General features: G+C 33.1%; 3 protein-coding genes and 1 long non-coding RNA gene across 5 annotated transcripts; 2 read left to right on the forward strand and 2 right to left on the reverse strand.

Annotated features, from left to right (window-relative positions):
* Window positions 1-653: 653 nt before the first annotated feature.
* On the reverse strand, window positions 654-3,375 carry LOC117232752. Its single transcript, XM_033492361.1, has 2 exons — window positions 2,893-3,375; window positions 654-2,806 (listed from the first exon to the last, which is right to left on the reverse strand). The coding sequence occupies exons 1-2, from the start codon at window positions 3,015-3,017 to the stop codon at window positions 1,393-1,395; spliced, it is 1,539 nt and encodes a 512-aa protein (XP_033348252.1). The 5' UTR covers window positions 3,018-3,375; the 3' UTR covers window positions 654-1,392.
* A 220-nt stretch (window positions 3,376-3,595) lies between these two features.
* Window positions 3,596-8,215, forward strand: LOC117232753 (zinc finger protein with KRAB and SCAN domains 5-like). The gene is made up of 5 exons (XM_033492362.1): window positions 3,596-4,015; window positions 4,081-4,341; window positions 4,424-4,933; window positions 5,008-5,537; window positions 6,998-8,215. The coding sequence occupies exons 1-5, from the start codon at window positions 3,854-3,856 to the stop codon at window positions 7,047-7,049; spliced, it is 1,515 nt and encodes a 504-aa protein (XP_033348253.1). The 5' UTR covers window positions 3,596-3,853; the 3' UTR covers window positions 7,050-8,215.
* A 460-nt stretch (window positions 8,216-8,675) lies between these two features.
* Window positions 8,676-13,790, reverse strand: LOC117232759. The gene is made up of 2 exons (XM_033492370.1): window positions 13,653-13,790; window positions 8,676-9,348 (listed from the first exon to the last, which is right to left on the reverse strand). Exons 1-2 carry the CDS (start codon window positions 13,686-13,688, stop codon window positions 8,770-8,772), a joined length of 615 nt encoding a protein of 204 aa, XP_033348261.1. The 5' UTR covers window positions 13,689-13,790; the 3' UTR covers window positions 8,676-8,769.
* Window positions 10,278-12,163, forward strand: LOC117232760. Of its 2 annotated transcripts, none has more exons than XR_004493183.1 (4): window positions 10,278-10,598; window positions 11,198-11,273; window positions 11,395-11,480; window positions 11,611-12,163. It is a non-coding gene; the product is annotated as an uncharacterized LOC117232760 (long non-coding RNA). The 2 variants fall into 2 exon arrangements; XR_004493182.1 differs by having other exon boundaries at window positions 10,279-10,598; window positions 11,195-11,273.
* Window positions 13,791-14,041: the final 251 nt, after the last annotated feature.

Here is a 14,041-nt window from a genome sequence, read left to right on the forward strand (position 1 = left end):
TTGGTTTTATGGGTTGCGCGTATACTGTGACAAAAATATATTGAAGCTTCTAGAATCTAAGTGTCTCCACTTCTGAGTAATTAAAATGCCACATAGATTTTGTAATCGCTTGCAGTTGCATGTTACTTAATTATGCAGCAATCAAGGAAGAAAATTGTTCGCCGGGTTAAAAAATCTTCGATTTTTTGTTTGATCGAGTAACCTTGTAAACAGCTATAATTCTCATAAATTGAAATATTCTTTGCAATTTTACAATCCATAAATATCGAAGCTGTTCACCTTTCAAATCGAACCTTGTAACTTCCAATTCGTTAAATATCCTTTATTTATTTTCTTTTTTCATATTTTAATTTCCACGAGAATTTGTGAATAGTAAGGAACTATATCTTTTAAGTTTCAATGACTAATTCAACAAATTAAAAGCTTGTAAAACTTTCGTCAATTTGTACGGAAATATATGCTTATCACGGAGACAGCATCTTGGAAACAGAATGAAGGACGCGAAAGGTGTATCCATCAGCTAATCGTTTGTTCATAATTTACAGAATGATTCTGCCTAATCTTCTTCCTTTAAATTCCTGAGGTTTTATTTTTATTTATAAAAATATAAATTTACATAAAAATTCTCAATCCAATAATAAATAATACGTATCTTATGTAGATTATTAAATAAATAAAATTTTATTGGTCTGTTTTAAAGCATGTGGACAACAGTAAAATAATATTACAAATAAATATTATTAGAATTGTATATGTGCTGTAGAGTTGTAGAATAAAAATCTGACGATAAATGTTCTATAATTCCATCGTTTGTTCATTGAAAAGTTTGTCAAGTGATCTTAGTTAATCGCATTAATAAATGCTTCATGGTTACGCATCTTTTATTCAGTAGAAATTTGCATCTGGCAAACTTGAATTTGTCAAAGATTGCCGACTCATCATGGTCGCAAAAGAGATTTGATTTATGAGATTTTATGTTCTTGTGCGAGATCACGTAGTCCATCATGCATGTACTATATTCTATATTGTACTTCTCTTGTCGAGGCTAATGTTTCATTCAGCTACGATCGCATTACTAAACACTGAATCATACTGAAAGCCATGGATTCTGAAAATACTCTTTTCCGAGGACATTAACGTGATCATACCGTTGTACTAGTTTCCGATGAAAGTATGTGACAGAATTTTATTGTTTTACATTCGAAAATTTATAGTAGCTGAAAAAATAGAGCAAAGTAAATGAAACTAATTCTTTAGAAATCCCTAGTAATGATAAAAAATGCAAATGACTAAACCGGAGTTAATTATCAGAACTTTCATTTACTTTGTCTCCTCTTAGAGATATAGAGCTTTATTTAATTAAAATATTAATAAAAATAAAATTAGTTTTAGTTAAGGCAATCGTTTTTGGTACTTAAGGGCTAAACTGTTCAAGGGAGGTCTTATTTTCGTGATGCCAAGATCTATGGCATGGCCGGTTAGAGGACAGGTCTGACATCGCTTCTTCTTGTTATTTGCGTTACAATTACCCTTTTCTTGACGAACGATGTATCTAGGGAAATAGTGGATTCGTTTTCGTTGTATCGTGGCACAAGCTGGCATTGTTACGACTAAGTCCTTCTTGTGTATCCTTCTTGCTGGTTCAGGAAACAGTCTGTCATTTAGTAGACACTGCTCTAAAGAACCAGAAGATTTAGACGACGCTAAAGTATGGCTGGATCCATGGGTGTCAAAATAGTTTTGTTCACGAAATATCTCCAATTCTCTCATTTCTCTATCAGAGAGGTATTTCCTACTAGTTTCATCTGGTAGTTTGTTTGTACAGACTGTGTCTTGATACTTTTCTGTATCAATATAAGTATCCCTTTCTAGTATAGATTTGGAATGTTCTAACTTATCCTTCTGACAACACTGGCATGCTGTGCCAGGTATTATCTTTTTACCCTTAGTTGCTACTTTTGAACTAGATTTAGACTTTTTTATATCAGGTACAGATGTTTTAGAGGTAAGAGTTCTTTTTACTACTACTTTTGGCTTCGAGTGTTTCTTCAAAGATACTTGAACTCCTGTGCTACATTTCTCTATATCTTCAGCTTCAGAACCTGAATATTCTTCACTGGTTTCTGATTTTGTAGGGACAGATTTTGCTAAGTGATAGCTAGTTTCTGATTTCTTATCATGAGCTTTCAACTGATGTATGGAATCAGCTTTATATATATCCTTCTTGGCCATGAGATCATGATAATGTGGTGATCTGTAACATGTCTCTGGACAGTCTCCTCCTCCTGCTTGCAAGAGAGAAATTCTGCTTCTGACATTGCGTAAGAATTGAGATCTAGGTGCATAATCTATTTTCTGGACTCTCCTCAATGTTTCACAACTAATAGGTGACGATAATGCTGACTTCTCACAAGTATCTTCTATCGTTATAGCAGGAGAAAAGGTATGACTCTTGCATCTTTTATTGGGAGAACGTGGTTTATACTGTGTCCTTGTGGGTCTTAGCTGTGCTTTTTTAATTTCAGGATTACAGTAACACTCTTTGACAGGTTTTCTGTGAATGTTTCCCAAGCAATGCTGATTTTCAGAGTGTTTTTTTGAAGATATTAATATCCTCTTTGCTGTTGATGTATTAGGCATTGATGCAGGTGTCTGTTTAGGGCTATTACAGAAATAATCTGGTCGCAAGACTTCACTAACTCCACTAGAATCATTTCTCAATTTCCATGATCTGCTGTCTTTCTTATAAGACACACTTGATGCATTTGCCTTGCCAACATGATTTTTAAAATTATCTCTGAATGTCCTACATTGAAAAATCAGATTATGAAAATCAAATTATATAAGTTAAAACCGGATTATCATATAAAATATAATATGCAAAATACTTACAAATTTTCAGAATGTAATTTCTTAATTGCGTCTTTAACTTTTTTAGAACTCTTATCTACTTGAGTTAATAAATGCCTGCTTTGTTTACGTAAATTTTCTATACGCTCATTTAAGCTTTCACCCATATGATTACATGTTTATTTATTAATTAAGTGGAGATCTTTTAATCGATATATTCAAGGATTTCCTATGAAGGATTTATGATTCATTTTATATTTGGTAAAGTATTTTTTTATAACATTCTCGGAGATGAATTAATAAACAATAGCAAATTAAGAAGAATCGAGTATTATGATTAGAATTTCGTGGTCACGTTCAAGTCCTTCTCCAGACCATTAATTATCTATCTTTACATTTTTAACTTCTCAAAATTATGAACAGTACGCTCTCGTTTTGACTTCAAGATATCACAAACAAATTGTTTATTTTTATTTTATCAATTGAAGTTTACCGAGCGTCCACTGTAAACAGAGTGACGCAACCAGGCTTGCCATGATAATAAATACCATTTTTTCTTTCCACATTTCTTTCAAATTAAGTAGAAACTATTTAATATTTCACACATATCGCACATATTGAAGGATGAAAATCTTCTTACATTATATAATAAAGAACATGTCCTAAATATATTTTTTGGAGTTAATTTTAGCTGTTCGAGAGATGTGATTGAATTTTGGAGATAGTGCTTTAATGCAGCCATGTTGGAGCGAAGCATAGGACGCGGCGTACGTTACAATGTGTCGTCGTTCGACAAGTATTATCTAATTTAATTAGCCGTCTCGTGTTTTCTGTCGATGTCTCGTCCGAATATTAGTTTATGTTTCCATATGTACGAAATGTGAAACTAAAAACGTAATAATTGAATTGTTGGTTCGTCGCTCACGACGAGATACTATAGGTTATAAACGTTCGCCTGTTTTAATTAGAAACGCGCGTACCTTTCAAGTCTATTCGCGGTAAAATGGATTTCTCCGGAAACAACACGATCCACGGTGCGCTCCCGCAATTTTCGGAATTAACGTCTCGATCGAGCACGGTTTCCACATCGAAATTCACCAGCAGTGATAATACTCAAGCAGAGCAAACCGCTGCTGGCCTGAATCAAACAAAACAAAGTTTATTGGTAAGATTTATCATTGTTTCATCTTCGTTTATAGCTTTCTTACTTAATTATGTATTTCTCTAAAGGTGAATTCAACGAACAAGTATGCAGCACCGATATTAGCATGGCCAGATCCAAATACTTTGATGCAGCTTTGCGAGAAGCAAGGCATTCAAACAATTAACATTCCTAATTACAATCAAAATAACACAATACTCAGTGTCCAATCGAATAGTTTACCAGTAAGGATTATACCTAACGTGTACTTGCCATCAACCTCACAATCGGACGTTATAAAACAGGAGTTGGATACAAGGACTGAAAATGAAAAACAAACATCTACAATGGTACAGAGTTTTTCTTTTAGCCAATTAAAATGTCTGTTGAGAGATTTATATAATTCTATGTAATGAAATATTAATGTTGCAGCAAGATTCACAAATCCAACTTCAGCAACAAAGTGCCATGGCAGAGTATTTTCAAAAGTTGCAAGCTACTACTCTTCCATTAACATTGCAACAATTGATTAAACTCCAAACAGAGCAGGTGAAAAAAGAAAAGACTGAAGAGGAGAAAGTGGAACACACACAGAATAATATTCTCAACATTCCTAGTGTTCCAGTATTTAGAAATACACAAAATGGAAATAACACCTTCATAAATTCAGATCAATTGATAGTGTCCATAAATCCTAATGACCTAAATATTCAAGTAGAAAATCAACAGGAAACTGAAAATGCAGTACAGACTGTTAAGGTTGAACAGCAAATACAAACTGACTCGCCAAAAACCGAGAAAAAGATGAAATTCCGGGCGAAAACAGGAGAAATAAAAATCAGTGTTGCTTTGGATGGCTCGACACTTTACTGTTGCCCAGAATGTAATTTAGCATTTCCAGATAAAACAGAAATTGACCAACATATACAAGCTCATATACAAGTATGTGTTAAAGTATTCTAGTATTTCTGATCAGAAAATAAATGTAGTATACCAGTGTCAACTTCTTTTTATAGGAACGCAAGTATCAATGCAAAGAATGTGGCGCCATGTTGAAACGGAAGGAGCATCTCGATCAACACATGCGTGGCCATTCAGACGAGAGGCCATTTAAGTGTCCAGTGTGCCACAAAGCGTTTAAAAGAAACGAACATCTAACGAGGCATTACGTTATTCATTCTGGTGATAAGAATTTCTCGTGTTCAGTATGTCAGAAAGCCTTCTCTAGGAAGGATCATCTGAACAAACACACTCAAACGCACTTAGGAATTAGGAGGAACCGAACGAAGAAGGATTCGTTCTTCGTGGAGCAAAAGGAGTCTTTTGAAAAAGCTACTGAGGTTTCCACGACGCCTAAACAAGAAGTGAGCTTTGTTTTAAAAGATGGGAACTTTATGAAGCAAGAGCCTAATTTTCTGCAATATATACAGAATCTTCAGAAGGATCAAAATCTGATCCACACATTCTCCTCCTTTAAGGAGCAAGCAACGACCGTACTACAGCAACAGGCAGTAAACATGAACGAGATTCTGCCTCAGAATACAAGGTACTTAATGCCGTCTTAGTCGTAAATGAGCTCGTCTAAGTCCAAAGCAATAAAGGCTGTTCACGTGGGAGCGTCGGAGTTAGCACAAAATAGAAAATTGGTTAGGCATATGTTAGGAATTGAAAATGTATTCTAGAATTTGAATTGTAAAATTTTTTGAGAAGGTAGCACTACGAAACAGAGGTGCAATTACTAAATGAATATTCATCAGTGGTAGATTGTAAATTTTCATAAAAATCGGCGGTGATCGGGTCATTGAACTGTAACTAGATTAGATAACTGGATGAACTTGAGACGTTCATTCATTTTTTTTACTTTTATGAACAGTACCTTATGTTTCCACTTTAGTGGACACATTATGAACCATAAATAAGTTCCGCTATTTGCATGAAATAGTAACACTTAACAATAGTCTAAATAGTCTACCATAAAGCCTGAATGAGTCTAATGATAAGTTTAAACAAATTAGATAAAAAAATATACGACGTTAATTTAAAAAGAAATGAGTAACCTATGTAAGAGCACACTAACAGTCTTATTTAAATTAGTTTTAAAGCAAATAGTTTGTTTACTGATTCTAGTCTACGATCACACATGAAAGCCGAACGTAGGTCACTGAACTTCAATTTTTTATTGTGACTTGCAATAGAAAATCTCTTTTTAGTTTTTTCTTTTAATGAAGTCGAGTTTCGTGTATATGTTTATGACCTAGAATGGAGTACGTTTAAACGATAATTATCAATCAGTAGCATCGAAATTGCCAATCTGTTGTTACGTTAATTTCGAAGCGAGTATCAATAGCAGGAAATAACATACTGCCAATAAATATGGTTATAAAAGTTTGTAGAATAATTGTGTATATAAGTGCTATACAAATTTTACCTGAAGAAGACTCAGTAGGTACATATGTTGTTTGATCTCTGATTCGTCCGTGTTCATCTTTAACAAGTATATATATATATACATATGCATATATATTTTACATAAACATTCATCATCACTATAATTCACCTTTTATTTTTCTCTCCACTTTCTCATACACGAATTGGACAAACAGATATTTTTTATACATATAAATATTTACCTACCTTTCAGTAAAAAATATCTTTACCATATGATTATTTTTTATTCTTTCCTTTTACAGATGGATTTTTTTAAGGCAAAAGCAATAGGAATTTTTAATTGAAAGTATTTTTACTTTTAATTTAAAGAATATAACTTTATCTTCTAGGAATTTTTTTTAGTAACATAGCTTATATGTTGCAATTATGTATCACTTTTTACAAAAGTTTAAGAAGTGATTTAGAGGAAAGGAAGATTACTTTGCTCAATGTTTCAAGATTTTTTGTTTTCTTGTACCAAAGAATATATATCCCTTGATTAGTGCTCTCGAATGAAAGCAATATATTATTGTTTAAGTAACAATGTTTGATAGACTTTTTCTTATGTTTTTATTTTAGATTCGGAGAAGTTCCCATTAATTTTGACTCACTCGCGACTCATTTTTACTGAAACTCACACCATTATCCATGAAAGAGTTTAACCACATTCATTTCATACAGAACAAATTTCCAAAAAAAAAAAAAAAACGTGTTTGTTGCACGCTAGATCTTTTATATTTATTCGATTATCTTTTAACTATGTAATAAAAAGGATATGATAAAAAATTGCTCAAGAATAATTTTTGAATGGAAGCGGTAAATTGTCGAAAAATTAAAGCGAATGAAGTTTTACGAAACCAATTTTAATTCGTCTTTCAACTTCGACAAAAAGAAAACTTTTATAATGGGACAGTCTTTTAATAATATAATAAAATAGTTTAACTATAAATGCTATATCTTTTTCATTATTTGTTAGATAAATTTCAAATACATTTTGATCTAGTTCTTTTTTTGTGACATTTACTAGTTTTTTGACAATTTACTAAACTATCTATGGTGGAACATGCTTTCAAATATTTCCACATGCTGTAGGTTTTGGAATATGTGATTACAATTTAATTATGACTAACATCTTTGAAATGTCTGCTAGGTACACATGAGATTAGAGTGAGTAACTGCGGATGGCGCTAAACATAAGACTAATACTCCGTTGTAATAGAACCAAAGAGAGAATAGCAGAGTTCGTGAGAATAGCAGTATTTTGTATCTTCCTCCTGAACTTCTTTCAACTTCCTGTTTTACTTAGCCCTGGATAGTAAATAGTCAAATATTCTCCTAAATTCTGATGCATTTTTACTTACGATACAGTGATAAATAATATAATTCGTTAAAAAAGAGGAATAATGCGCTGTCCAAAATCTATCAATACAACTCACTGTCCTGGGTTACGAAAACAGCGCTAATTTTTCCATTAAAGTTAATGAAATAGTACGTAAGTTTTCGATGTCCACGTTTGTGGCCATTTTTCGTGGACATCGCACGTAAGATGATACAATAACGAAGTATTTTAAAATAGATATACGTTTGCGGCAGGGTGTTACTCTTCGATCTATTGTTATGTATAGTAATACGATGATTGCTAAAAAAAAAAAAAAAAAAAAAAAAAAAAAAAAAAAAAAAAAAAAAAAAAAAAAAGAAAGAAATGAAAAAAGAAAGAAGATGAATGAAGAAAAAGTAACACATGTATTTTTCAGACCGAGATATTTTTGAATAAAATAAGTGTAAAGAAAATGTTTACTTGTATTATCTGCGATAGAATTTCATTTATCTGAACTTTCCATTTATTGGAATGATATTTTTATATCAAGTAATTCAATTCCTATTCGGCAGGGATTGAAGTTTAGTTTAATCTAATTTCAATTCTTTAAGTTAAAGATTAATGTAAGAATAAATTATATATGTGTAATAATTTTATATTATATATAATAAATTGTATACTATATACAATGTACCTTAACATGTTTTACATTATATACAATAAATTGACAATATTTTAAATTATATATAATATTCCAATAGTCAATTCTTACTTGAATAGCTACTAAATAACAATCACAAGACAGAAGGTTTAGAATTGAATCTATTTACTCTGAAAAGTGACAATGAACCAAATTTCTTTTCTCAATAGATTCAGATAAATGAAATTCTACTGTGTCTGCATATTATTTCAGCTCCTGGGATAATCATCTACATCTCCTTTTACTTCTCAATAATCTTTTAATACAAATGAAAGTCCATCCAAGCGGTATAATACATGTTCCTTATAATTAATAAGCCATCGTTAATTATAATTAATTAACACGTATCGTATTATTGGTATAAATAGCTCTAGCCAATTTAGAATAGACACCGTAGGTGATTCCTAAAAGTGATCCAAGCCAATCAACAAGATGACGACTGAGCGTCACCGGAAACTGGAAAGCAGTTCTCGGTGTGACGATCTCCACTTCTCGGTCTCTGTCATTTTCCACTTCATCCTGCAGTTCCAATGGTTCCAATGGTTCTAAGTCTTCCAAAGGTCGAATATCGTTTACCCAATCATCGTTTGATGATCCTAAATACGTGACTTTTAATTCAGACTTCTTTCCTGAATTTTCTTTGTCCTTCGAGTTCTCTTGCATTCGATTGGACCAGATTAATTTAAGCGCTTCGACGTCTGGATTCGGTGTATCCTTGGCCAAAATTTTCTCCACGTTACTCGTGTTCTCTGGCTTTCGAAACACGAAGTTGTACGTGGCTCGCAATTTCCCGAGCAACTTATCCAGTGGTTTTGCCTCGGTGTTAGTTTCTTGCCTCGGAGTGCTCGTTTCTTCTGGGATCGGGAACAGTCTCGTGATTTGTGGCTTCGATTGCACTCTCAACGTGGAGAGCTGAAATACAGATTTTTACTTTTATTCTTACAGAAACCTTGATAAATTAATATTGGCGAAGAGATTAATGTTTTTCTTTTAAATTCTCTTTCTTTCTTCTGTAGAAGATTAAAGTATTTTTCTAGCTCGACTAATTTATTTTTGGAGAACTGATACATTAATTTTGCTACAAAGAGTTAACGTTTCTGAAGTATTAGCTTGTCCCAGAAGTTTCTTTCGTTTTATAAGGAAATAATAGATGCGCAACATTTTTCGTTTTATATTACTTCATTGAATTATGCATGATACATTTTGTTCCATTATTGTTCTATTACTACAAAATGGATCATTCATAATTGAATTTAACGTTTCTTCGCCGCGACGATCTAATACTTATCGAGCCTTCATACAGAGCGGATGATGGAAAATTATAAAGCAATTTTTTTGACCAGATTTACGTGTCTTATCATCCTCAAGTGCAATCGCAAACTTTGTATCATAACTCAGAAATTTCGCCACTGAGTTTCTAATTTTAAAACATACGAGATATAAATGTATCCCTTATCTGGAAAGATGAAACCTAAGCAGATATTTATTCTACGTACTAAATATCACGATGGATAATATACTATAACTTTGGATATTTTACATATTTTTGCATCTCGCACACATTTTCTATTTGTATATGGTAAGTGTACGTATTTTCAATGCAATTTCGTGAGCCAATGTATGAATAAATAAACTGATACGTGAGAAAAAGCAGGAGACGAAAAGGAAATAGAATTCGTGATCGATAAGCGTTGTACGATTGAGAAACGAGGACAGAAACGTATCTAACAAAATAATTTATTACGATACAAGTTTACATTTGCAGATAACGCAGTGCACTCTTGACCCAATCAGAATCGTCTCGACGAACTGGGAGACTGGTTACCATCTTTTAATCATCGTTCTCGAATCGTAATCTCTCAGAGTGACCGTAGCTTTTACACGGTTTACACAGCTCGTGAACGCTGTATTATGTGTTGTTAAGCTTTGTTTTATTTCAGTTCACACGCTGAAGAGTTAGGAGGTGTGAATCCTATAGTCTCGCGGGTGTCGTAGCGGACAGTTGTTGTGTTTATCGTCGACGTGTTAGGCAGATAAACGCTTTCTGCCAATAAATCGTCGAATAATTGTCCAGCAACGCAGTTTTTTTATACCATCTGGAATTCACCAATAGTGTTGATCGAGTCGTGGATCTGGTTTGACGCGATAAACCATTTCATAAGGTGCAGACCTTGAATCTTAAATTTTTTATTTAAATAGTGTGATTCTTATTGAGTTGATTGGAAAATTCGTTGCATTTAGTTATTCGGCATAAATTGCTGTTGATACACGTTCCAAAGATGTAATTTCAAAGCAAGAGAAAATTAAGTTTTTTGAAGAAAAAGACTATTTTTCGTTTCTTCTTAAATTTCGCTACGAATTTTCTGGACGATGTAATATCAGTCGGTTGGTTTTCTAAAAAATGGGGAGACATTGGGATTTTATATATTTTATGTATATATGTATAATTTGTAGATTTTTATGCTCTCATGAAAAATTTAAGGACACATACAGTGCATACAATAAATAGAAATAGATATAATTCCCGAAGTGTAATTGTATCGGATCGAATAATAAATTCGTTTGTCTTTCACTAACATGCATTTCGGAGAACGTAAAAATGCACGTATCGCGTTAATCTACCGGAAATAATCTATGATTGTAGACTGTTAGGTAACTAGTAATGGTTAAATAACGATAATTATGGATTGTTATGATCACTGATGTTTCTCACTGATATGATGTTTCCATTCTATGCAACGTTGCATTAATGTTGCAGTAGAGGCTGTTTCAGAGGAGGTGAACATAAAATTTGAAACTGAGTTCAGTATACAGAAATTGAACAGACACATTTCCAGGTAAGTTATTTTTTTAAAAATTAATTCAGGTCTAAATTAACGAGCTTTTTAATATAGAAGAAGATTTTTTATTCTTTTCTAAAAAAAGACGACTTATCAATTGCAAAAATCTTGTGTACAGGTTATTTCACTAAAAGCGGTCGGCAATTTGTACATTAAAGACAGTCAATTACGCTCCATACTAAAGGAAGATTCCTAATTGAGAAGGTAAAGCAAGCTTTAAGATCCTCCTTACTATACAGGTTGTTACATAAATAAAAACACCGTGAAAATAATACCGTAGTGTTTTCATCTTACTTTTCTTCTTTTTTTCATGTTAATTTACTTCCACTTCAAGGTCTAAGAAGATACCACAAGAAAGATGTTGCGATTTTCTCGCTTTTTCCTTGCTGTCTTCATGCTCGTTGCACTGATGCATCTCTCTCAGGGAGAGACGACAACAGAGTTACCCTTTCTCTTGGAGAGATTGAAGCAAAGCGTTAAAGTAGGACAGGCCAAAATATACAACACTGTGTTCGATTTAATGACATACACGACTACAGAGATGAGTACTACGACGATGGAAGAAGATGATTTTGAATTGACTAACAGGCAATTAATTGTAGTACCCAACAGATGCCCGTCCGGCTCTGATCTCATACGGGGAAGCTGTCGTACAAGAGTTTACTGAGGTGAAAAATGTAAAATCGAGATTTGGAAACGTCCTATATATCATACCATATACTTTTAGAAAATTCTAATAATTTACTTTCTTTATGACTTTTATCAGGAGTAGAATAAAATATAGTAGAGTCGGGATTTTGAAACGCCCTATACATCGTGGTAATATATTTGTACGAATATTCTGTTTTTTTATCCCAATTAAAATAAAATATATCAGATAGATAAAAGTCGATGTACAATTATATACATACTTTCATCTCCATTTTGAAACATCTTGTACGTACCAAAGATCGAGCAGCATCACGTTCGATTATCTCAAAGGAGATTGAAGAGAAAGCCGGATACTAAATGCGACGTAATTATCAAACACTAGTTTCACGCGAGTTTCATGAAATTTGACAAGAATGTGCGATGACTTTACTTTTTTACTTTATGGTTACTTCAAGGTTATGTATCCATTTCTGTCGGCCATATTGTATACAGGGTGTCTAATTGAAACGCCGATGATCTCTCGTGTAAAAAAAAAGAAGGAGAGATGCACGTAAAATGCGTTTGATTTTTGGGAAACTACGGCTGAGTGTTTCTTGTTGATTTTTTTGTTCCATCAATACAAAATGGATCATGCATAATTCAATGAAATAATATAAAGCAAAAAACGTCGTGCATCTATCATTTCCGTATAAAACGAAGGAAACTTTTGGCACAACCTAATACTTATTTGAGATGTAATTAAATCATTGGAATTTCTCACCTGGAAGAACTTTTTTAAAAAATTTTGTTGAAAAATTAGATAACTCTCGAAAATTATCAGGTGGAGACATTTTTTGAAAGGATTATTCGAAGGACCTAACAATTTTTTAAAATCTTTGCTCAATAAAATTTGCCACGATTACTCAGACTTTTAAAATAAGAACGCAGATGTTCGTTGTGACGGAAGCAGGGAAGTTTCGCGATTAAACGACAGGAAGATTGCGAATGTTGCAAACAGTTTGCCTCTCAGATTCCTTTTCTTCTTCTCTTTGAACTTCTTCCGCTACTTTTATTACTTTAATCGAACGTTCGGAAATTAATCCCTTGTCGAAATCAAAGCTACAACTATCATTCTGTTCAATGAATCAAAACTTGCACAAATTCCTCCAAAAAAATCCAAAGAAAATCGAACTTCTCGCTTTATAATATTCCATCCTTTGAATGTCACATTTAATTAAATCCAATAACTATAATGAAAGAGTAGCGTTCTTTCACGCAAGTTTCATTTTCTAACTGTACTTTGCATTTCGTATTTGTATGCATCTTTGCACACTTACACCTGTCATAAATGCATAAATACTAGTAATCTACTAATTATTAATACTCGAATGATCTAAGAATGTAACAATGAGAGAAGGTGTGGAATCCCAGGAAAATATCTACATGTTACTAATGCAATTAAGCTGTATAAAATTGTCGAATGTTTTCAAGACAGACTACGATTTTCAAAGGAAATATTAAAAAGAAAAAAAGAAAGAAGAAGGAAGAGAAAAGCTAATTACTAGACTGTGCATTTTGATGCATTTGTGGGAAGTTTGAAAATGCAGAAACACGCAGGGAATAATTAAGAAAAATGTAGAAAATATCCAGGGTATAGTAATCTCTATAATATTCAATGGGTAAATTAATTTTCTATCTAGGTTCCATTGTTTTAATTATATTCATAAAAATGTGAATTTTACTTACAGAAAGAAGGAAAAATCCAAGAAGTAGAGTCTTCATATCGTCTTAAGCCGGGTCAAGTGTTCCCTTTCGATGATTCCTTTGGTCGAAAGTAAGGCAACAACTGAAGGACTCATTGATTTCAAAATCCATTTATACTGGCGTGCAATGCAGCGGCGTAGCATCTCGTCGCGTCTAATTCGATCACAGCAGCGAGGCTATTGTTTTCTGTCCGCGCCTCTGCCTGCTGGACAAACCATTGACACGGTGTTGCCTAATGGAAATCGCTATTCGACACACGTAATGCTGCTCCGTGGACTCTGCCAACTCATATTGTTCAACCAATAAACAATATCGTGCCGCGGGTCAAGGTGGATCAAAAAAATTCATGGGATCTGTGGTATGGGTTCGAT

This window comes from Bombus vosnesenskii, unplaced genomic scaffold (genome assembly GCF_011952255.1).
Source record: "Bombus vosnesenskii isolate JDL3184/JDL3185 unplaced genomic scaffold, Bvos_JDL3184-5_v1.1 scf7180000013293, whole genome shotgun sequence".
Lineage (NCBI taxonomy): Eukaryota > Metazoa > Arthropoda > Insecta > Hymenoptera > Apidae > Bombus > Bombus vosnesenskii.